The sequence below is a fragment of the Cyclospora cayetanensis genome, unplaced genomic scaffold, assembly GCF_002999335.1.
Source record: "Cyclospora cayetanensis isolate NF1_C8 unplaced genomic scaffold, CcayRef3 CcayRef3_contig_34, whole genome shotgun sequence".
Classification (NCBI taxonomy): Eukaryota; Apicomplexa; class Conoidasida; order Eucoccidiorida; family Eimeriidae; genus Cyclospora; species Cyclospora cayetanensis.
Genome location: NW_020312303.1, coordinates 37208 through 60664, shown reverse-complemented (window position 1 = coordinate 60664; position 23457 = coordinate 37208). Strand labels below are relative to the sequence as shown.

General features: G+C 48.7%; 1 protein-coding gene across 1 annotated transcript; it reads right to left on the bottom strand.

Annotated features, from left to right (window-relative positions):
- Positions 1 to 58: 58 nt before the first annotated feature.
- LOC34621461 (dynein heavy chain 3, axonemal) lies at positions 59 to 22431 on the bottom strand. Its single transcript, XM_026333987.1, has 33 exons — positions 19387 to 22431; positions 19108 to 19245; positions 18271 to 18797; positions 18130 to 18197; positions 17095 to 17792; positions 16540 to 16827; positions 15219 to 16385; positions 14825 to 15046; positions 13953 to 14720; positions 13568 to 13672; positions 12986 to 13393; positions 12285 to 12764; positions 11681 to 12027; positions 11445 to 11508; positions 9183 to 11129; positions 8197 to 8964; positions 7275 to 8042; positions 6708 to 7040; positions 6085 to 6588; positions 5552 to 5803; positions 4939 to 5387; positions 4631 to 4734; positions 4227 to 4408; positions 3929 to 4015; positions 3427 to 3539; positions 3069 to 3231; positions 2520 to 2888; positions 1914 to 2366; positions 1763 to 1832; positions 1481 to 1616; positions 844 to 974; positions 642 to 713; positions 59 to 534 (listed from the first exon to the last, which is right to left on the bottom strand). Exons 1-33 carry the CDS (start codon positions 22429 to 22431, stop codon positions 59 to 61), a joined length of 15702 nt encoding a protein of 5233 aa, XP_026189772.1.
- Between the last annotated feature and the right edge of the window lie 1026 nt (positions 22432 to 23457).

The following is a 23457-nucleotide window of genomic DNA, read 5'->3' as shown; positions in this document are numbered from 1 at the left end:
GTTCGTTTGCTCCTTGGAGTTTAAAATCTACCATATCATCGTTGACATCTGTATGGTCTTAAATCTGATCCCGAAGCTCAGCAGACGGTCTACAGTCTATTTTGGCTGACGCTTGCATCCTTCCCACCGCCTGGTCATGGATTTCAGCTCCTGCTAGGTTGGCTAGCCCATCGTACCTCTGTGCAGTACATAGCAAGCTAGATCTCTTCCATAACACAAAAATATAGCTACCGACTGCTTTTGCATTGAATCGCGTCAACAGTAAAAGCTTGTTTTTACAGGTGCAAGCATCCACATGTGCGGGCCACATTGACAAAGCAGAAGCCTTTTGGATACACGGGAAGAATCGCGCGTACAACGCTGCATTGGGTGATATAAAGGCCAAGCGATCAAGTGACAGCCTCAAGGCAGTAACCGCATAATTACGCCAAGATGTTGCAGTGTAGGCACCCAGGAGAGATAAACGATGACCACAGCATGGATGGCAATGCTTTTCGCATGAAGGGGGAAAAGGACACTCTTCAAGTGCCTCCACTGTCTCCCTGGCTTCACATGAATGCACCAGTCACTGACAGAGCTCTACACTGAAGTCTCCACCCAGGTTATCCTCGAATGCGATATTGAAGGGCGTTGATTTGTACTAATCACGACGGGAATAGTCGCCTTGCTAGGTAAAGTGGTAAATCTCGAGGTCTCAGTGATAGCAGACGACCCTGTGAGGTTCTTTAAATTAAAACTGTAAAACAAAAAAATTGAAATTTGGTTCTGGTTGTTATCTACTAACGTCACTCTCCAGCGACCCTCGGATTCTAAGACCCACGCACTACCGGTTGCGCTTAACGCCCTCGGCAGCGAAGCCCAAACAGAATCCCAAATAAACACAGGCTGGCGGCGAGCCAGCCAGGTCTATTTCGCCAAAGCATGTAGCTTTTGATATCGTGACTGCTCTTAGAATATCCTTGGATTGTACACAACTTTATTGGCACATGGCATTCTGTGTGTACACAACGTGGAAAGCAGACACGTGAATGCGTAGCCGACTTCATGTGAGGAAAAGGTTGATGAACTGCATTCAAATCAGTAGGCTTGACGCTTGCTGCTAATATGAGATAGCATGCCAAAATGTAGCCCTTTTTATAGTTAGAGCTCAAAGCCCTAAGGATTGCCATTAACGGAAGCTTCAATGTGTAACCACATGACATGCCAACAAACAGCTTCGAAACGACAACAAAATAATATCCCACTTCCTTTAAATCTTCAGAGAATTTGAATCCTGGTAACAGATTACGCGGCTACGCATTTCATTCGTCCAATTGACCCACAAGTGCTGCACCACGCTTTGCCCAAGTTGCTTGTGAGTCCTTCTCCAGAATGGGAAGCGGAATATAGAGAATAAAGCTGGAAAATGAGCCTGACAGAATCCATAAAAATTCCACCACGTCAAAGCAAAGCCTAGTTGCAACATGCTGTGCGAACAGACCGCTGTCCAGGAGTTGAAAAAGCTGACCTTTCAAGGAAACACTTACCAGCTGCAGTCTGTATTCCGCTTCGTCTTGAACTACTGTACAGTGGGCAACTGTAGAATTTGGGGGGGCGAATGACACGGTCGAGAGACACTGGTTGAAATCGTAATAGCGGCAATGGTGAAAAAAGTTCGCAGTAGTCTTGGTTTACTAGTGCCTAAGTTTATGAACACATGTAATGATAACCACAGGCTGCTAATACTCCGATTTCACTGCAATTAGAAGCAGCCCAAACGTACAGGTAAGGACAAGTACAGTAGTGTCAGCATCAGTGTTATTTTCTACTTTTTGACCAAGCTTGGTTTTCACCTAGCGCGCTTCATTCTGTGGAAATGTTTACTCAGTAGCACTAGGCGTCAGAGCGAATTGGTCCTCGTGATTTCTCTACACTAGCTTTACCTTGTCCTCGGATGACCAGCTTGCGCCGTGTAGAAAAAGCCCCGAAACATCATGTGAAAAATGCGATGCGGAAACCTCGGCAGCCTGCATCGCTTTATCGGTGGTACTTGAACTAGATTCGCGTGCGCTATCGGGTAGTACAGAGAAGTTGAAGCCTACAGCATCTAGTTTAAGACCCTCATGTCTAGAAAACTGTTGCAGGATTGCCGTACACACGCTTCTGGCGTTAAAACAGCCAGGGAGCCAAAATGGTTTAGGAGGTGGGCCGCGCAGCCACAGCTTTATGAAAGCCACACGCTTTTTGAGATTGGCCATCCATGCAGCCAGACCAAATGCCATCGGGTAGCTCGCTGCTGCAACGATTTGTGGCACGCGATTCTGTCTAATACAATGGTGTACGTTCTGGACTTCGTCTGTATATTCTACCACTCCATCAGCTGCGTCCTGTAAAGCCAAAAGATCACTGCAGGAAGTTGTAGCATGACAATGCTGTTCTACCCGGGAGTGCTCTAGTGCATATTACACAGCGAACTATGCACGAAATAGGAAGCAGAGTCTGTGTCTAACAGTTATCTACTTTTACGATATCGGTGTCACCTGGGGGATTTGAAGAGTTTTTTTTGTAATGGCAATTAGAGCATTATAACGCGTTAATTCCTGGAGCAACGCTGTATCCATAGCGTTTTCGTATGAATGGCTCCTTAAAGCTGCAGCGTCCTCCAGGTTAAAGATCGGAGGCAGCTGAGCAAGTAGGACACTAGCACGCTCCCTAACCTCGCTGCTGCTCTCTATTCCTGAAGGCGTTGTGTCAAACGGGGTGCTCGCATGCTGCTTGTGGTGTATAGCCATTAGACGCTGTTGAATCTCTAAAGACTCGGCACTAGCGACGGCGATTTCAGCACTCGCTTGCAATCCAAAAATCTGCATAAAATTGCAACAACACTGTGAAAGTATGGCAATCTCTACCTGTGCTGCTGTATTTCACCGTCAAGCCTACATGCAAGCTTCTTGGATTGTTCAATGTCAAAGCGATGGAGCTTAGCACTTTAGCCTATAAAAGACTCTTTGTATCACACTGCTTATAATATAGCAGTGCTCTGATTAACTGTGCATTAGCAATAATTTTGGCCTCTTAAGTATGTTGACCTGCGGTTCCTCTTCGACGGGAAGCATTTTGATTTGCGCGAGAATTTCAGCACAGGTAAGATTGGCTGCAGGTGCTTTAAAGGCGTCTAAGCATGAGGGCCCGGTTTGCCGCCACAACCCGTCTTCAGAAAGAGCTTCATGACACAAATAACGAAGCAGCTGCCTAAAGCAAAGCAAATAGACCAATGTCATGATTCACGCTCCTGAGGAGATCGCTCCTCAATGCGCCTCCGTTCTTCCTAAAAGACACTGACATCCATGCACGGTAGGGGAACAGCGATCACGCATGACAAAACGTAAATGCATAGGATTTGGTCGGGGTGCGGGTCAGGGTTCAGTAAACGTTGCTATAGCTTACCGGTCTCGCTCATCGGTGACCCTGCCTCCGTAGTTGATTTCTGAGGCCATATGCTGCAAGAAACTCCACGGTGCGAGCTGCAATTCACCTTTCGGCAATGCAGTCTCAAGCTGCTGCAGCGAAATCGCCAAGTCATTCGCACAAATATCCAGGGGGGACGCCCAGCCCAGTGCGCCAAAACGCCGACGGCCGAGCAGCAACGCGTGAAGCAGGCAAAGCCGATAGACCACTGGCCTCAGCATATCGGCATGAATGTGCGTATCCTAAAACACCAAGCGCATCATTATACAACGCTTTTTTGAGCCGAAGCGACGAACGCTTTGCTTGTATGCAGGGTATGCAGGTGTCAGGCTATAGGTCACATTTCTTTGTCTTTATTCAATACCACAAGCAGTTCCACAGAAAGCAACATAACTTTCGAAAGAGTCCTCCTGCAAAGGGCAGTTTCCCTAAAATGGAACAGATATCTGCGGCAAGTAGGTTACAGAGCAAGAATGCATACTATCCATGCTGGAACTGCTTCGGTGTAAATGCTTTGCAAACTCTGTCTCAGTCCTCGAGGTGGCTCGTATGCCAGCTTTTGGCTCCTCTGAATTTACGTAAAACAATTCGCAGCCGTAAGAAGAAACAAGTGAGCAGTGAGATTGGCTGGAGCTATGAGGACCTCAGGTTCTACATGATGAATGCCTTCAAGCTAAAAACTGTTCTGGACAGATAACTAGTGTGGAATGAAAAGATAATCACAGCACACATGTACTTGCTTTGCATGTACATCTGGGAGGCCGCTGGAGAGAACGTACGAGGAGGATTGAAGTGGGGAAGCCATCGCATGGAAAAGCACTCAAGATCAACCGAAAATCTTTGTGTGGATTTTGCGTCGCCAAATCTGAGACTATGACACTCAGCTCCTTCAGGAAACCCAGATGAAGGTGACAATTTTGCAAGTGCACCCAGTGGCCATTTTCGACTCCGCTGCGAATCGCTGCGAACATAGGGGTTGAACTTCCACCAGTTGGGGTATAATAGCCATATACATATGCGGTTGCCTTGCGAGCAAAAGCAAATATACTGTGCAAAACGGTTTTGATCAGACGTGAGCAAAAGTAAGGTGCAGCACCTTTGGTTTGAATACATATGCAAGGCGTTTGCGCATGTTAGGGTAGGTATTATACTACTTAAGCCAGTGCAGGAGCTCTGTTCTGACCGAATACTGCCTTTGGTGCTTGATCCCTGCCCAGAGCCACTGTAACGAACTTTGTACGCATGTGTGTGACTTCCGCTTGCTGTAGAAGGGCGGTTTGGGGATTCATCCCAGCGGCGGAAAAGATTAGGAGCGGTGTCCTCGATCCGACTGACTCCAGGGCTTCTCCCAGTCCCAACGGCTCAGGATTGTGTACAAATGTGCCCAATTCAGCTTCTGCCAGCTGCATAAGGCAGCTACACAGGTATTCTGGCCTTACGCACTGCACCAAGAGCGTCCGTTGCAGCAGTGACAACCGCCCATTCCATTGTTCTGGCCATTCAGTAGCTAACGGGTTTGCACAGCATAGAGCGCTTTTCCAATCCTTATTGCGTTGTGACATAGACGATACAACGGATAGAAATGGCTCGCCAAGAAGCTGCAAATCTTTTAGTTTTTCGCGAGAGCTGGCTGTGGGCCACGCTATGTCTGGGACTTCTGGGAACGCTATTGAGTCTTCACGTGACTCTTCAGGGCTCACTCCAGCCAATTGCTGCCCAACTACAGGTGCAAATAGCTGCTGAATTTCTTCAGGTGTTGCTGAGCCTTTCATTTGAATGGACTGCAATGCCAGGAGGACTGGGAGAAGGGGCTTGTGTTTCTCAAAGAGGCAAGGATAGATACTTCGATATATTCTTCGTATCGCTGCTTCCACTAAGTCAGCTGTATGCGTAAAAGCATTGAGCTGCCGTGCAGTGGCATTTGACTGGCCTAAGCTTTCCTGAAAGACACAACAAGCCGAGGTGCCCTTTGCTACATTCTAACGTTTTGCCACACATTAAGCAGGTGATCTGTAGTGCGCATGGATCAACATATACTATAGGAGAAAACGTGCTAGGATTCAGCAGTGTTAGTTTTGCCTATCATTTTATCTTTATGCTATACCATGACTGCTTCGACGAAACATTTTTGAAACATATGGACGCTGAAGAGGTACATTGGATGTGCACTTTCGAGCCGCTGCAGTACTTGAAAGAGGCCGGCTGCACGACGAGCTACTGGGTAATAAAGCGACAGCGTGTTTTCGGCAGCTGCCTGGGCAGTCTTCTGTTCGTGGAGCCTTTCATTACAGTTTTCAATTACAACTTTTGCATGTCGAAGTGTGCAGAGCAACTCTGCGTCCTCCAATATGTCCCCCTGTGAGTATGCAGTCATATTCAAATGGGTGTTCGAGAGTATATGCATTGAAAACGGAAGCGAATACAAAGAAGCGAGTGTGAGGCGATTCTGTGACCAGCTACTTCAAAAAGGCACTCATATAATCTAATAAAATATACGCTGTCTAGTGGGCTCGAGTTTTGTGGCCTGCCGAGATAAAGGCTTTGCTGCCTCTCGTCCAAGGCATGAGGATGTGTTACAGATGCTGGATTGGGGGAAGGGGGGGCGCTCCGGGTGTTGCAGTGTGAAGGTATGCCTACTTTTGCGTTTCTCAGGGCTTCAAGCATGCTATAGTCCGCGGCACTAAGCTGGTCACGCATTTCCGCCTCCTGGTGAAGCAGTCTCAGACATGTCGTGTGGGTATCTGGGGCAGCAACTTGAAGTGCCAGCTGAAGTAGGCGCTGCTCTAGCCCTTTGAGTCCAACAGAAAAATCGATCAGGGTCAGTCTAGAGCATAACTCTGGGGAGAAGCGTGGTGCGTTCAGAGGGGTCTTGAGCAATAAGCGAAAGCTTGGGTGCACATCGACTGTCATACTCCCGAGATCCACAGTGGAGGGGGGCCCCCCTCCCAACAAAGAGAAGGTTGTACAATGGTACAGGACATCGCCGCATGGTAAGTGTATCTGCCTTTGTTTTTGCCACTTCAGAATGTGGCTCAGTGCTGGCTCCAGTCTCTCAGAAAAGCATTCAAGGACTACCACAGCACCGTGTTGCAGCAGAAGCTGCAGGGATCTCGTGAACTGTGGCTCTTGCGCTCGTAGTACCTGATCCAGTCACAACGGATTCGGTTACGTACCTTGCATAAATATCGCCACCCAAAGAGTGCTATGAGAGCAGTGTACTGGCTGTTTGAACTGCGCAAGGAGGGATGTTTTTGACGGACTGTCATGTCTGAAAACGTATGGGCGAGCCATTCGGCTGCCTGCTGATGGGGATCTATCAGCATAGGGCAAAACTGCGCGTTGAGAGCGATAACGGCATTTTCTATAGAGAATTGGTCGCTGGGCAGGCCCTGCAAAATCCAGTGTTGCGCTTCTTGTGGGCTAGCGAAAGCTTGCTCAAGGGAATAACCGCGTGTGTTTTTCAGGCCACACTTTTCCAACTCCTTTTTCCAGATGTCAAGGCACTTAGCTCTATAGGTTGGGTGGAAAGCACCGCCAAATTCTATCAGCGCTGCGCCCAGTGCAGCGTCCCCAGCTATGCACAGCATTTGATTCTGAACATCGAGGCACAATGCAAGGTGGTAAGCAAAGCCCTCAGTCTAACCTGTAATTGATCGAAAGCGGATTACTGTTTACATGATCGACGAAAAGATTTGTTCACTGGCTAAATGTTATGCCTCTGTATACACTGCTATGTTGAGTAGATTTTAGGGCTCTAGGATTCCGGCTTGGGGTGATCAGGCAGGTGGCAGAATGATCTCGAGTTAATGGGATAGAACATGTGCTACCTTAATAATGCCAAGCTTTTCAGTCCACCGAGCTTGTTCACCACCCACGGCAGAAATTATCTTTTCTGCAACAGTAAGGCGCTTTCTAAACGTGTATTCTTTGTTCTGAATCGTCTCTAAGTGCTGAAGGGCCTGCTGGTACTGATTGTAGAGCTCTTCGGCATGTTGTTGAGTACGCAACAATTCCTTCTCTTTATCAGTTAGCAAGGCTTCTGCAAGCTGGAGCTCGGACTGGGCCTTTTGCAGCGCTACTCGACGTGGCTTTACAGAGCGGTTAGCCCTATCGTACGCAATCAGGGCTTTTACCCAGAGGCACAGACTTTTGGCTGCCAAAGATGCTTTCTTGATGGCTTCTGGATCAAAGTCTGCATCATCTTCATACTGCGCTACCGCTGCAATAACATTTCTAGCAACGGATTCTCTGTCGAAGTTCAAAAGAAGCTGTAGGAAGTGGCTATTCTCGAGCAGGTACTTTTTCCCCGTTTGCCAGTAGTCGGCCTGCCGGGACTGCCTAGGCACACTCTGGACGAATACTGGCCGTACTCCTAACAGCTTGCTTGTAGCCTCCATCACTTTTACCACACCCGCAGGAGGAGTTTTTATGTTCTTCAATTCGGTAATATCTGCCTTACTAAGCATCTTAAGTTCTTCCTCTGCTGCCAACAATAGAGACGTGGCTTCAGCTAGTTGGTCTGTACACTCACGTTCAATTAGTGCAACTGCGTCAGCCTGGCTTTTGCACTCCTTTTCTTGGGTCTCTACAAGCCCCTAAAGTATACGCCAGCATATGACAGGATGAGCAGGTCGGCATCGTAGAAGTACCTTTTCAATTCTCAACGCCGTAAGCCGCTGCATAATGGCTTAACCAATTGCGACCAGAGCGTTTTACATCTGGGCGATCCCGCGATCCCTGTAAGCTTACCAAAGCCACAGCGACATGATCCTGCTTGATGGCTAGCACCCTCCTAAGCTCCTCAGCTTCCTTTGTTGCCGTCTCAAGTTCTGGCTGAAGCTTTTGCAGCTGGTGCTGCATTTCGATTACTAAGGCGCTCACTTCTCGCAGCTTTTGTAGGCCAAGGTTGTAACGGTGCTGCTGATTCTGCTGACAATCGGATTGTTTAATAGATGAGTAACAAAAAGTATTTAGGAGGCGAAGAAAAGAGGCAGGTGTCACATAGAAGAAGCGCCGTTGCTCGTTCCGGTAAAGCTCGGCAACAGTCTCTGTTGACTCGAAAATACTAGTACAAGCTACACAAAGCTTTTCTAGCCTCGTTTCCAGATCAGTGCATGAAGAAGACTCTGTCGAGTCTCCTTGCTGGGTTGCGTCTTTGTTGGGAGTCGTACAACTGGATATTGTAACTGCTTCCTGCTGCTGAAGTGCAGTACACGCCACCTGAAGCTTTTGTCTAGCAACAGAGTGAAGAGCCTCAGCGGACCACCTCCGGAAGTAGTTTACCGTGCAGCAGCCAGTTAGAGCAGGAAACCTCCTCAGTAGCATCTGGGTCTGGGGGTCACTAGGGCTGAGGTACGTACAGACACGGAGGCGCTGCCTGCACTCTGTAGCCAATAGCTCCATGTTCGGGTTTGAAGTGGAAGTCATGCTTTCGCCCTTCTCATCAGCGTCTAGTTCTCCGCTACCCGCTGCTGACCCGATGGAGATCTTGCTGCGTAAGGCAGTAAGGGCTTCTGCCTGAAAAAGGGTGAAGTGCAGAAAAAATTGACGTACTGCTTGAGAAAATAGTGATTAGCGTCACAGTGCCCGCCTTCAGCCAATCGGAAGGCTCGCTAGAGCACAGGCGTAGCTAGAAGGGTTCAAAGGATTCAGTCGAGGTAGTATTTGTCTTGTCATTACGGTAAATCTTAGGATAGGCGCCATTAGTTATTAGAGCTGGATAAGAGATGGACAACCTTTTCATCAGCCGCCAAAACATCCGGCACTTCTCGGAGCTGGAGAAGGGTGCAAAGGTCTAGGGCAATTTCCTTATCTTCCAGATATTCGGGCGAAACTAGCAATAACAGATGCTTTTTAAGAACTCCAGTTGCCCATATGATGCGCTTCAAGTCTTGTTGCCAGTCAACAAGTGAAGGAGACTGGACCTGACCATGCAGCTCCACAGTCTCAAAGCCTGCTAGGAATGCGGCGAGGCGAGCTGACGATCGCCTCCCAGATCCACCAATCCCAAGAAGCAACAGGTGCCCCTGGGGATGGAGGAGGGTATTCATACATCTCACTACGTGCTCCACAGCATGAGAGAAGAGCACGAGATTCAGTGGGTCCTTGGGGTACAGCAGGGAATACTGCTCAAGTCCAGCTGCACAGAGCTGGTGTGCCTCCAAAAGTGTGACTCTTCCGTACACCCGACAGTTTAATGTGAAGCCCACTGCAGCTGCTTCTCCATCGTCCGTTGCTGCCCGCCTCACTTCAGATTTGCTAAAGGCGAAAATCAAAGGGCTTTGCACTGCAGGTTCCAAATCGGCTATGGTAATGTGAAAAGTATCTTTTAAAACATCCCCAATGGCGGCTGAGAGGATGTCCACGTCGGTTAGGGCCGCTATTCTGTCTTCGAAGACTGCCCGCACTTCATGGAGCCAGCAACATAGTATTTGAGTATGCGAGTTCACATTGTTCAAGAATGCTAGCCGTTGTACAACCCTCCAGCAGTCTCTTGGAGTCCAGTGGTGCATCCAGCGAGATGGCTGTGGGGGCAATAGTTGTTGCACCTTTGTGTACAACCGCCTAGTTAGAAGTGCGACTTTGTTAAGTCCATCCACTACAGTATCCGCGCACTTTCCAAAACGCAGTAAAAGGAGCTGGTGCAGGATCGTCTGCAACGACTCTGGAGAATAGGGTACTCCCATTAGCGGAAAGAAGTGTCTAGATAGCCGCTTATTATACTGATGGGGCTGCTGTCGCACGGAACGGCAGGTTGCAGAAATGGTTATTCCCTTAATTGGATGAAACCTCCAGGTACCGTGTTGATTCCACCCTCCAAATTCTACCAGCTGCCGGACTTGCTCGCCTGCTGGTTGAGCCCCGGATTCTTCAAATTCCGGCAAGTGAACATCATCGAGCAAAAGTACAGCTTGTGAGAATCCAGAAGGGCGCATGACAGCCCCGTGGCACTTCTCCAGTCTGGCTTCTATCCATTGCTGCAGCCCACGAGGCGCGGTCGCTCCGGTAAGACCGAGCGTGAGAAAACCTAAGGCGCTGTTCTGGACAGTGGATGCTGGTGTAGCACCGGGAATTAAACCTGAGGATGGACCTTGTGTTTGGAGTACTACTGGAAAACCCTGCTCTTGCAACTGATGGAAGTACTGTTGCTGGCTCACCGTGGCCATGCGCTGCAAGATATGATGCATACATTTGCTTTTCCCACTCCCCGCCTCCCCCACTAGCATGAAATGTGTGTAACCTTTGGCCACAATGATTTGCAAGAAATACTCCAACAAAGCAGTTTCTGGTGTTTCAATGAGCACTTCGTGAAAACGAGATAGTGGGTCCTTCCACGCATCTGGCAAAACGGGCAGAGATGACCAGGAGTGCCATTTCTTCTGCTGAAAGTCCCAAAATACATCAAAACAGCTACCCGTTGGGGGAAGATGGTGCTTAAATCGTCGTACTTGACGTATAGACACGGTTTGCTGTTTCTCTTCATTTTTTTCGGAGGATGTGCTGGTGAAGAGGCCCATTCGCTCCAAAACATCAACCTGGCCGCTGTGCAGACTTCGGAAAGCCACATCAAAAGCGGGCCGTTCAGCGGCGGAGAGCGTGCCACCAGCGCCCCACAGCAATGCAAACGCCAAAGCACCCTCCAGGGAGTGTTCTAGTAAACTTTCCACCTTCCCCTCAGTATTCTGCAAACCAGCGGAACATCAAGAAGAAAAACTCGCACGCAAAACTTTGTGCAGACCGGAAAACATGTACCATATATTCGCTATCAAGTGTTACACAAAATACACACAGGTAAAATATGATCGCAAGAATTAAGCAGCTTCAAGAAGATACAGTAAAGGGCCGTAAACAATAAATACAATAAACGTAATAGAGGGCAAACAACACAAAATGTCCTAGAGCACGATATTAGATCGTGAGGGGCCTGTAGAAGGTAACTTCTCGTTCCTGTGAGGAAACGGCGACAGCGGTCTTATAGTAAGACACAGAAGCGTCACCTGGGCAGGCTTGAAGATTTGCGCAACAACTGCTTCAAAGAGCCGAAGCACATTGAGAATCATCCTGAGAATGAGGAATCGCTAGCAATCTTGTTCTTGTAGCCAAATATATTCCTTGCATTGATACCCTTATGCATGCAACTTTCTACCGCTTAACCGAAAAGGAGGAAAACGACTGGCACGTACATTTTTGTCAAGAAAGTCATGAGGCTACGCTTTGAGGTACACTAAATTACCAGTTTGGCGTTATTTGAAGAGGGCCACCATCATATTTAGAAAGAAACGCCCAGCAAACTTCGAATGCTTCAGAAAGCGTCTTTGCGATGTCCGCCGCGAGGGTATTGCCAAGAAGCTTTGCTGTAGGAGAATGAAGACCCCATGCTCGTAGGAGAGTCTTCCAGTCCAGCACATCCCGGTGGATATACACTATGCCACAACGAGAGACTGCTGCGGGGGATGCACAATGCAAATCGGTCACTTCAAATAGCAACGCCATCTGAGGAGGTATCTGGACGACTTCTCCACTAGTTAGACACAACTTCTTGTTCTCGTCAAGCACTGAGTTAAGACATTCCACCCATTTCTGAGCAATGCAAAGCCCACCACACATATGCAGAGTTCTGCACTGCGCAAAGCGGCCAACAATTTTGTATGCCATATTCAGCTCAAATGTGTGCAACAGCAGGTGATGCTTCTAACGTCATAAGTTTAGGGGCCCCTCGGGTAATGTTGAACAGTTCGTTGGTGTTTTTTCATGCTAGATAAAGTGCAGCCCAATGCTTCCATTTACCGCATGTCCTAGCCGAGCACCCTACTTTATTGTAGCTGTGGGCAGCTCACCACATCCACAGGGCCATCGAGCACAATCCAGCGCTGGATATTGATGTTCGGCTCCTTAGACGCATCCCGCACCGCTTGCTCTAAAGCACCGCTTTTCCATTCGTGAGTTTTCGAGTCAAATGACCCGTACAGCTCCTTGACTTCGATTGACTTAGGGAATATGCGGTGACATATGCATTTCCTCGTGGCAACAGTCCTACTACTATAGCTGCGTGTGGTGGTACTGCTGATATTGCTTTGACGCATTTCGCTAGTGCCCTGAGTTGTCTCACACTTCTCATTCTCACCGTGAGTAGACCTAGCTTGTTCACTAACTGCCCCGGCAATTTCAGACTCTTCTGCTCCCAGGGATACGGTAGCAGGTGTTACTGCCCACTGTAGCTCGAGTGCAAGTTCAAGGCATTTCACGGTGGCTGTTTTCCCCGTTGCGGAAGCACCGACAAGCATTAGTCCATGGCGGTGCTCTAGTGTATCAACAACCTGAGTGCATTTTCGATTAAACAAAAATTAGCAAATTACAAAGCGTGTTCTTGACAAAGGTCCTATAAAGGCCTCTACTGCATGGAAGTGTGCATTGAAAGCCTAGAAGTAAGTCGAATTGCATGGTCCAGCACCTACCGTAGATGGCTGCTAATCTGGAGCACGAACGCTCATAATAGCTACTAGAGGGCCAATTGATAGGCGACTTCTGCTAAACTCACCTGGAGAGTCTTTTCAATGAACTTCTTTGAAGGTTCAAGCATTAGCTGCCTTGCTGCGTTCTTCAGAAATGGCTCGAGTGAGTGGTGAGTTTCCCCTTTTGCTATGTCACCGTCATTGAACACATCTTGTAATATCTCATCAAAGACTATCTGATCTGTGGGATGAAGCTTTGGTATGTTTGTTAGCTGTAGCGCTTTGCAAAGCACCATCGCTTCAAATCGCTGTCTTTCTACACCTTGCCCTAGCCCATCCCGAACACTCTTCGACACAGATTCCGACACAGCCCTTGCACAATGTAGACAGAGATGACCTGCTGTATTCAGGACTGCCACCACTGCCCGCATTCCAAAGTCGTAGTGGCTTCGCCGTTCTAGCTGCTCAGAGGCTAAATGGAGACAGTTGGTCATCTGCAGGAAGTATAAATGTCAAAAGCTTCCCCATGGATTTCCAGTCCCTTCTTTATGATGTGGTGTTTCATCGACGCAAGGGGGATGCCAGTTTAAGATCCTATGTTTAAATAACGGATTACATGCTGGCATTAGCAATTAGCGTAATTGATTGCATATTAATAAGTGAGGTACCTTTCTGGAAAGCTGATGGGCATCTTGGAAACCAATAGTGTAAAGTATAACTTCAGCAATTAGTGCTGCGTCGGGGATCATCATGGTGCAAGGTCGAAACAGCGCCTGAAGCACGCCATTTAAAGGAAGCATAGACAGTCACTTGGAGTATTAAACAGGATAGCTTTGAGTAACTCGCTGTGTGACCACTAGAGCAACATAGCAATCTGGTACTGCGTGTGCAAGACATGATGGTGCCGTTAAAACTAGACATGCAACAGGTAGGACCAAGGAAAGGTGTAGTGCAATCAATAAAGGCTGTTGGTACAGAGCGCCACTATTCCTCCCACGTGTAGTAGTGTAGCGCTATCTTCAAGGATTTAGCATGCAAGAGTGTGAGGCTTGCTTTTAAAGTGTCCGGTATAATCGATTGGCCGGCATATCCAAGGTTTATGGTAATGTTGATAGAGCATGCAGAATTAAGATGGAGGTCTGTATCTTCAAAGGCAAACGTCGAAGCTCTTCTTCTGATGGCCTGTTGAATCATAGATATTTGTAGAGCAACAATTGAGAGGACATCAAGCTCTAGCCTGTTAAATTCGCCGAAACTGCACCAGCTGCCACTTGTGGCAAGGCCTTTCAGCAAGGCAGCCACCGCTGTGGCATCTAGGCCTTCGTTGCAGTTAAAAACCAGACAATGTTTTCCTGCAGCCTTCGCTAGGTCCTTGATTGTCTCCGTTTTGCCGGTTCCCGCTAGGCCTTCAAGGGCACCACCGTAGTGGAAATGTATTGCGGTCATGAGCGTGCGATAACAGCGTTCTGTCAGCGGTGTTACTACCAGACGTTCAGGAGTACGCAGGAGCTCAAAACCATAGCAGAGGCAGCTGTCGAGCATGCAGAGGTGAAGAATGCTGCCAGACTCTCGCCTGTGTTTCGTTGTGTTTCTCCCTTTCTCAACATTCAGGGAATCATGTCCTGCTTCTCCGCTCGTCTGGTTTCCGTTTAAAATCCAGTAGCTCCTAAGGTGACAAACCCATTCAAATTGGCCAATGGATACTGTCCTACTTTGCTGCAGCTCCTCTACAACATCACGGAAGTGCACGTCCAAGGTCATCATGGCTGCTAGAGCTAGGCGAGTCACAGGACTTAACGGTCCTCTAACAGCCTCCATCAACTGCAGCAAAGTTCCAAGAGGCATTCAACACACAACAGAGGCTGCATGTTGTAAATCGCAGTCTGAAAGTGCTTCCAGTATCTTGCATCAAGTGAGTAGCGTACCTGCCCGAGCTGATGCCGAAGGTCCTTCACAAGTTGTGGAAGCTGCTGCTGGAGAATCGCTGCTTCTACCTGGGCAGTCCAACAGCAATGTGCAATGGCAAGTGCTGCCTGGGAACACGTGCACGAGTCTGTGATCCATAGTACGTGGCTTGGAGACAGAGGAAATTCTTCCCATGCGCATTGCATAGCTTGTTGCAAAGATGAGCACATTGCGCTTTCGATCTGCACATAACTCAGCCGAGCTCTTCCTTCCGTTGACATAATCGGGTTCAATATACACGAGGCTGACATAGAGCAAGAGAGCCAGCTTGATATGACGGTGGTGCACCAAGCTTTCCGGGTTCTGCAGTTTTGACAAGTAGTGTGTAGGGCACTTTGCAGGGCATATGCTCACAGCTGAGAACAGTTCTTCGACGGAGGTAGTTTGGCCATCTTTCAAGAGCTGGATAGGGCGAGTAAGTGGCATGATTTCTCCGAGATGTGATAGCATAGACTCGGCCTGCTTCCCATGTTGATCAAGCTGTAAGGAGTGGATGCCTTCGAAACATTTCTGTATGTGAGGACCAAGCAGTTTGGCTTCGCGGGCGTCTGCCAACAACTGGACAAGTTCCTCATTACAACAAAACCAAAAACGAGGAAACGCCAACCGCTTTGTATCCAAAAAGTCGTTTAGACTCTTTTTGACCGCGGACAGCTCGTTGCTCGCTGCTTGCAGCATATGCGGTAGTTCGTCCATATCAACAAAATCTAGCAGGTTTGTACTATCAGCGAGCCGGCCGATAACTTCGTGCTCCCACAATTTACTTAACTTGGTCAGAACTTTGTATTCTTTCCCCAGATTCTGCTGGATCTCTGGGTAGTCGAAAATAGGAACCAGATATGCCCACGAAGCTTGGAAGCTTTCTAACAAGTGGCACAGAAACTCGAGCTGGCTTAGCTTCTGAAGCCATTCGCGAGTTTGTAGGTCCACTTCACCCCTAATCTGTGGGTCCAGTAAGCTGTTCACACATGTTTGGTGTTCCTCTATCAGCGAACGGATGGTTTCAAAGCCTTTCAGCGTCTTCCGACCACACTCCTCTTGACCCAGCGCAACAAACTCTATTTTCAGTGATCTCCACACCCCTCGCAAATTCTGCAAGTATTCTTTAGTGTGAAACTCCCGTAAGGCTGTAGCACTAATATGTTTAATTGCTTGGGTAGCCTTAGACCAACCCCGGTGAACAAGCTGATTCAGAGAAAAGGCAACTACTTCCCCATGAAAAAGAGGTTCGACCTCTAGTAGTGCCCCAAGCTCCTGCCAGTGCTTCGCCTGAAACGATGGATGTGTTAAGCTTTTAATGAGTGGCAAGAGCTTTTGAAATGATGTGATGGCCTGCAGGAGCTCGTCACACGCGTGAAGAGGCTCTACAGATTGAAAAACGCCGGCCACTCGCCGTACTGCCGACGCCGTTTGGCGCCACCGCTGCAGCCGTTGTTCCACCTCATCATGGCTCAACTGCCATATAGGCAGCATCAGCCACTCGTCGCGATTCTTCTGGAAGTCGCTTGCAGCTTTCCACAGCTAAATTAACAAGGCATGACACATTTTCGCATGCTTGTCTCAACGATGAACACGCTTGGTAATGTTTCCCATAGAAATACCCCAGTATACATTGAACACCTTTACTCGCTGCATTTACTGTCTCTCTCGTTAGCACATGACAAGAGTGGTGAGCGAATCGAATTTTATAGCGCACCTCATTCAGATTTCCGGAGAGGAGGCAGACGGCCTCAAGCTGTTTGAACTGTGATGCCTCGAGACCAAAGATGCCCTCAGCTTTGTGCAGGTTTTCGACTTCAGTAATGGCAGCATGCACCCTTCCACAGAGCGTTTCAAGAAGCGGCATATAAGTATGAGACTGTTCGAGATGCGTAAATGTTGCAGCTGCTGCCTCTATGTCATCTCTCAGGGCGTCGAATTCCACCTTTAAGTGCCTCCCGGTTATCTGCCGCCTTGCTTCCAACTGCATTCGCAAACCAGTTGCTTGAGCGTAAGCAACATAACCGTACAACAAAGCCACAGCTGCTCGAATAATACGAGTTATGGCGGCTTGTGTTGCATTCAAAGCGACAGCGGGGCAGCTCTCATGGACGGAAGAGAATGTGGACTGGAACCAGTAAAACAATTCACTAAACCCGAAGTAATAAAATCCGTTCATCGACCAATGATTTGTTGCCATGATTGTACATGACTGTAGAAGGCAGAATGGTTTTTTCTCGTGGTAACTTACCCTTTCCTTCGCTAACTCGAGAATGCCACTAGCTTCACCCACAACCACCTTAAGCCTCAGAGAGAAGCATTCCAATTCAAACATCTGCTTCTGCACCTTCGGTGGAGCAAAAACAAAGTAGCCCTCAAGAACGGTTAGAAGGCTGGAAACGGTTTTCCCGCAAGTAATTAGGGGCTGTGTCTCCGTATGGACTTCTGCCAAGTATTTTTTTAAGCCAATGAGCTCTTCGTCGTTGACAGGTACAGCTGAGGCCCTTCTTAGGGCTTCAATCCATGAATCATAAAGCGAATTCACTTCATTCTCCACCCACACAAGTGCTTGGGTGCAGAGAGCACATCTTAGCTGATGGACTTTGGAGAGCAACGTCTTCTTAGCAGCTGCTCCATCCACGACAAACATCCGTGCTGCAACGCGCGTGCTCAGCTTTTGCAGCTGCGTTTCTGCATTTGTGTAGCGCTGTAATATGAAATGTAGTTTTTGTACATCGAAGCCCCCATTCTCCTTAAAAGGCAGCGAGGCGTCACCTCGTAGAGCACAAGCAACTTCATCGAGCTGCTTCCTTAGCGGCTCTGCCTCAGCGAGAGAAGCCCGGATAGCACAGAACGTTGCTTCTCGGGCAGCAACTAAAAACGGTTCCTCTCTCGATAGCTGCAATAGTGGCTCCTCTGTCGGCTCGGCGAAGGGTACCAAGTCAGCCTCTGAGAGTTGACAAGCAAGAAACACTCAGCATACGAAAAACGATCTCTGAAGCTCCGGGCACTGCTACAAAGAATAGAAGCAGCCGACAGTACCAAAGGATAAAAGTAAAGGCGTCAGTACTACAAATATGTCAAGACACCCAAACACCGGGAACCAAGGCTCAAATATGACCCCGGCACTTCAAAAGGAGACGATGAAAACAAGGATGAGGAAACAAAGCCTCAGGCTATGCGTTTAGCTACATGCAGCAGTGGTAAAGCTAGCTGTAGGTGAGGCTTTATGGAGCTTATCCAGTATTTTAGGTCACTGTGTCGATACAGGGACCCAGCATCTTACCAAGCTTGTTTATTGTGCCAACTGCTTCTATCATGGTTTCAAGGGCTTGCCGGAGAAGGCCCTCTACTCTGGAGTAGTCCACAACACCACAGGCAAATTAAAAGGAGAAACTGTGGGTTTAGACAGCGACGTGGGGGTTACAGCTGGGGTGTGTATTTCAGATTGACTTGCTCTTCTTGGGATGGGTGAAAGATGGCTTCGTCTTGGTAAATGATAACACGAAGCTGTAAAAGGCAAGGAATGTTCCTTTTTAAAAGAAACGTGTCTGCTGGAGCAGGGACAGGGAGTGATGCTGGGCTCTGCTGCAGAAACGGCTCGAACTTCTCGTCCAGTGCCCGCAGCATGTAGTTTTTCCACTCGTTTGCAGAATCCATGACAAACGACAGGAGATCACTCTGTAGCATGATGTTAAAACGATTTAGCTGGAGGCGCAGGGATGATTTTGGTCTCGCTGTTCCTGCATTACCTGGCATAGAGGCTGCAGTACCCTGTAAACTCACTGTTGGAGCTGTGGCTCCAGCCCCATTCGCTGCAACAGTCGCTGCCAATGGGGCAAACGCGCTAATGAGAGCGTGGCACAAAGAATCCCTTGCAATCTCTTGCAAAGCACTAGCCACGTCAGCGGCCAGAGCACGCTGGTAAACAAGATACTGTTCCGGATCGGGGAACTGCAAACGCACTCGGCGCAGAAAAAATTAGTACATACCTGGTTGGGCCACTTAATCTCTGCAGCATTACCATTCAATGTGTTGCAAGCCACCTCACTTCGCAGGCTCAAGCAAAAGTGCTCCTTTTTCTCCACTCTCAATATCGAAAGAATGCAAGTCATTAGCCCGGATGAACCGATGGGCTCGATGAACGCAATCTGGTGCGGCGCTGTATGAAAACCTTAGAGAAACAACCCTCATGTCGCTGTCTGAGCTATGGGATTATCGTGTAATCTAGGTTCCACGCTTTGGCATCTACTAGATATCTTACAGTCCATTCTGATGGTTTGAGAATTGCGGATTTTTTAAACACCCGTGCAAAGCTTAGATGCTGAAGCTTCCGGCTCGGTAAGTCAAAAAAGGAGAGGCCTCCGAGGTCACAAAATATCCCTTTCAATAGTAAGCTCAGCTGTGAATAAATAAGGTGGGCACCGCAATATAACATTTACAGCCAAGCGCACACCGCAAAGTGAGCGATGGCTATATGCCTGTAGTATGAGGATGATGCCTTTGTGTAGTTTGGAACTGTGGCTCTCGTCTCATATCCCACCTTGAACGTCTTGCTGGTTGCAAAGAGAGGCCTCTTGCGTAAGCGGACTAGAGCTCTTCGAAAAGAATCAGCCGCTCCGACGTCTAATCTGCCGAAAGATGGCACTGCAGCCGAGAGTAGCGGCTTCAGTACTTTGAGTAGCGTCACAAGCTTGCCATCTTCTTTCCATTCACATGGGCATGGATGCTGTACCCGTCGTCGCTGCTGCTGCGGATAAGAATCTGCAATATAAGATTCAAGTGTGCCCTTGGCATGCAAGAGTCGAGCAGAATGCAGCACAGCGCCAAACTTCATAGCTTCTAGAAACCTTTCGTTCAGGCAACGTTTTGCTAAAACGAGAATTTCCAAAGGTAGCCCGACATGGCGAAACCGCTCGATTCCAGTAGCTGCTTTTAGAATGCAATTGACGGTTTTACAAGGAAGTGGGGAAAAAGCTGAGGATGGCAACCTGTTGACCGACCTAAGGAGCTGCTGGCAAAGCAGAGCACGCATCCGTCTGTCATTGCATGCTTCCAGCCTTTGCTTGTGGAGCTGTGGCGTTTCGAAACGAAAGCGGAGTGCCAGCCGTCTGACTGCCTTAAGCGACCCGTCCTGCAGCGCAACCTCGAATTTCCGGCTGTCGCTCTCATACCGAAGTACACGACAGGGTACATGAGTCCATGCAGTGCCAACAAAGTGCAAGACTTCTGCGTCAGCCATCCACTCTGAAGTATTGTCACCGCCAGACATTGCCCACGTATTCTCCCGAGCAGGTGCTAAGATTTCAAGATGTTCTGTTTCATGTTCAGCGGGGCCATTAGTGATATGGCCTCTTCCACCTGAAGAATTCGCGTTTTGAAATTCGAATGTACAGGCGACCTCGGTTGTCCTCCTGGGACCCTGCTGACGGTTGGCTGGCACAGCTAGGCCGGCTCCACTATTACAGACAGGGGACGCCACTGACTCAGAAAGGCTGCATGATGCCGCTTCATCAGAGTGGCAAGTAGGCTTACTTTGAAAAAACTCTCTGCTGTAGGTTTCTTGAAGAAAATCAGGGTTCCTGGATTGCGACTTAGGACACACCAGCTGACGATCCGAGTGACATCGTTGCAACAAAGCTTGAGGGCAGGCCTCTCCGTAGTCTTCTGGCACGTCAAAATCTTCTAGAGGGAGGTTTTTCATCCTCCACGGCGCATGCTGTAAACACCCCCAATCTTTTCGCTGTTTTCCGAAATTTGGCTCCCCTTCGTAGTAGGAAGGCTCAGTCCCGGCTAAGAGCGTGCTAGGCAGCTTTCGTATGTTGATGAAAGGAGCGTCTCCCTCTGCGGGGAAGCGCTGCTTTTCCCGTTGACCATTCTCACCGTTATTTCGGCCATCACGAATACCTTGGTTGCTGGTCAAGCTAAGCGTGCAGCTTTCAGTCTTTTTTATCTTTTGCAGTGAGACTAGGGCCTCCTCCAGAGGATTGATGGTGTGCATGATCACATCTTCTGCCGATCCCAGGCAGGCTCCATCAAGGTAATCCAGAGGGACCTTTTGTTCTTCGTCTTTATCAGCATGACTCTCTCTCGGTCGTCCCCTGTCAAAATAACGCTCGCACCATTCCTGTGAATCTAAGTTACTTGATCGGAGCTGTTCACGTGGGCGGTTCATATGCCAAGATGGCGCAGTACTGGACCGTGTAAGCCGTATTGACGCAGCATTGATTGCTTTGGCTGCGGCTTCTCTGAATGCGTATTCGGCTGCTTCGGTTTGTGCATGCCGGTGACAGAGTGAGGAAGTTAGATCTGGTTTGTCGTGCATTGCATCTCGCCCCTTGTAACCACTGATGTCTGGTAGAGAAGAGTTTCTCCATTCAGTCATAGCTTTGCCCGTCTCGATAGCTGACTGAGCAGCTGTGCACAAACTTTTCTCTGCATCTGGTCTCGTGTGCTTAAACACATGCTTCTGGAGTTTGTTGGGTAAAGGCCACCGTACCCGTGCTCGCACGCCAGGGGGAGTGGCTGGTCCAGCCTTTGCCAATTTCTTTCTACCGGTACAATCGAGACTTGTTCGGGCGTTCGTTTGGGCTTCCAGAGCTTTCTGTTGGGCTTTCACGTATGTAGCTTGCTGTGACTGTGTTGAATGACTGACACTGAGGTCTCGTACTTCTTCCTCAACAGCCTGGCATGCTCTCCTCTCAACGGCAGCCCTCAGCTTAATGGCTGCAGAAAGAAAACCACTCGAGGGGTCTGTAGAAGCACTGTGGCATATTCCTCGCCGGGCAGGGAACTGTTCTCGGGGTCCGGATGCCTTGCTAGGGGGCTGGTGGTCCTCGGCTAGCCATTCTCGGAAAGTGGCGAAAGTTCGCCTGCGAGGGACTACAAAATGTCTTCGAGCACTATATCTAACACGGTGTTGGGGTCGCTGATATTTTCGAAGAAAGGACGCTGCCGAAACTCCCACGGCAGTATACGTTCGAGTACTATTAGTGGGGCATGCTGAAAGATTGTGCGAATCAACATGCGCAACAGACTGCGGAGGCATTAAGGCATAGTCAGTGCTTGCCGCTGCTGGTGCTTGGCATAGTTCTCTTTTCGTAGCCTCCCGTGCTGCCTGCCATGCTGTCGCAGTCGGGGCAGACAAGAGAGGCGCGGACTTTTTGCCTAGGATATCCCCCTCCTGGGGGTGCTGGTGGAGACCACCACCTAGAACAGACAATGCATGGACACTAGAGCGAACCGGACGATCCTCCGCATCAATCGCGTGAGTTTCAAGGTATTGTTCGTTCAGATCCCGTGCGGGTGCACACCGTTGCAGCAAGCCAACGGGGCACAGAGAACGAGGCAATGAAGGAACAAGACTTGAGCCGCCTTGCTGTCGATGCAACTCAATATTCTGATGAACCTGAGTACATTTTTCTGGCTGTGCGTTCTGGCTTTTACCGGCAACTGTTTCACTTTCTCTATTCTTGAGTCCATCGATTGCCAGACAGCGCCGAAGTTCTTCCTGCAGCGCCGGTCCTTCTGGTCCGTCGGCTGACAAGGCTATCTGGCCACTCGCTTTAGACGTGCGTGGAAAGTACATTTTCCTTGTGTTGTGTATTCCAAGATCTGGTCTCTCTGAGCTACTCTGGGGGTAGGTTCAACTTTTTTGTAGCCATTATTTTTTTCCATGCGTGTGTGGCCATTTTCATTTGCAAATTGAATCGAGGCCTCTATTTGAGCTACAAAACAGGCCAGCCCTGGTTTCTCTGCTTAATCTTTTCTTGCATGCTCTCTGGACTGTACGCCAAAGGATTCCCCCATGGCACAGACACAAGAAGCCCCACTAAAACTAGTGAACTGCGTTTCGTTTCCACATGATCGTACATAGGGTGTTGGGTAAGATGTTGATTGTCAAGTACTAGAAGTACTAAACTTGGCTCACCACGTCCAAAAAAAAATTATAGGCTGCCTCAGCGTGGACAGTACATGGGCGAACAATTGGGGCTGCCCGGCTAACTCTTGCATGTGCCACTAGACAATGGGGCTGGCTGCTAGGTGCACGCAAGCCTCGTGCCACGCCCTGTCGGACGAACCAGTTTCGTTCGCTACTGATTTAGCAGGTGCTTTCACGGTGATTGCTTATGGAAATGCAAACTCTCTTTAGAGTCAACTCCATACTGAGGAGCACCTGCAGCGCAACCAGCGAGGCTTGCTGGCGGGTTAGCGTGACAACTTATGCCTAAATCTATCTAATATTTAGCCTGCATTGTGTATACCAGTCATTGGCCCGCCTCTCTGGCATATGGGAAAAGATCTCCATGTTTCACAGAACTCTTCTCTGGCCTTTTCAGGGGCACATTGCTCCGTTGTCAGTGTGCAATTGGGAAACTGTATAAGGCTGGGGCATTGAATTCGCCGAGTTTTCCATTTAAGAGGTTTCCCGTGGCACTCTGCTGTAACACCCATCACCTTACATATCTTCGCTTATGAGGCCATTAGACACTGTGTAGCTTAGTTGTCGTTTGTGAGTAAGTATTTTACTTGGAATGCTTGTACGATGCCACAGTAATGTGTTTGCGTTTCCCACACCAGACACCCTTACTTTAAAGAGGAACCTAGAACGCAT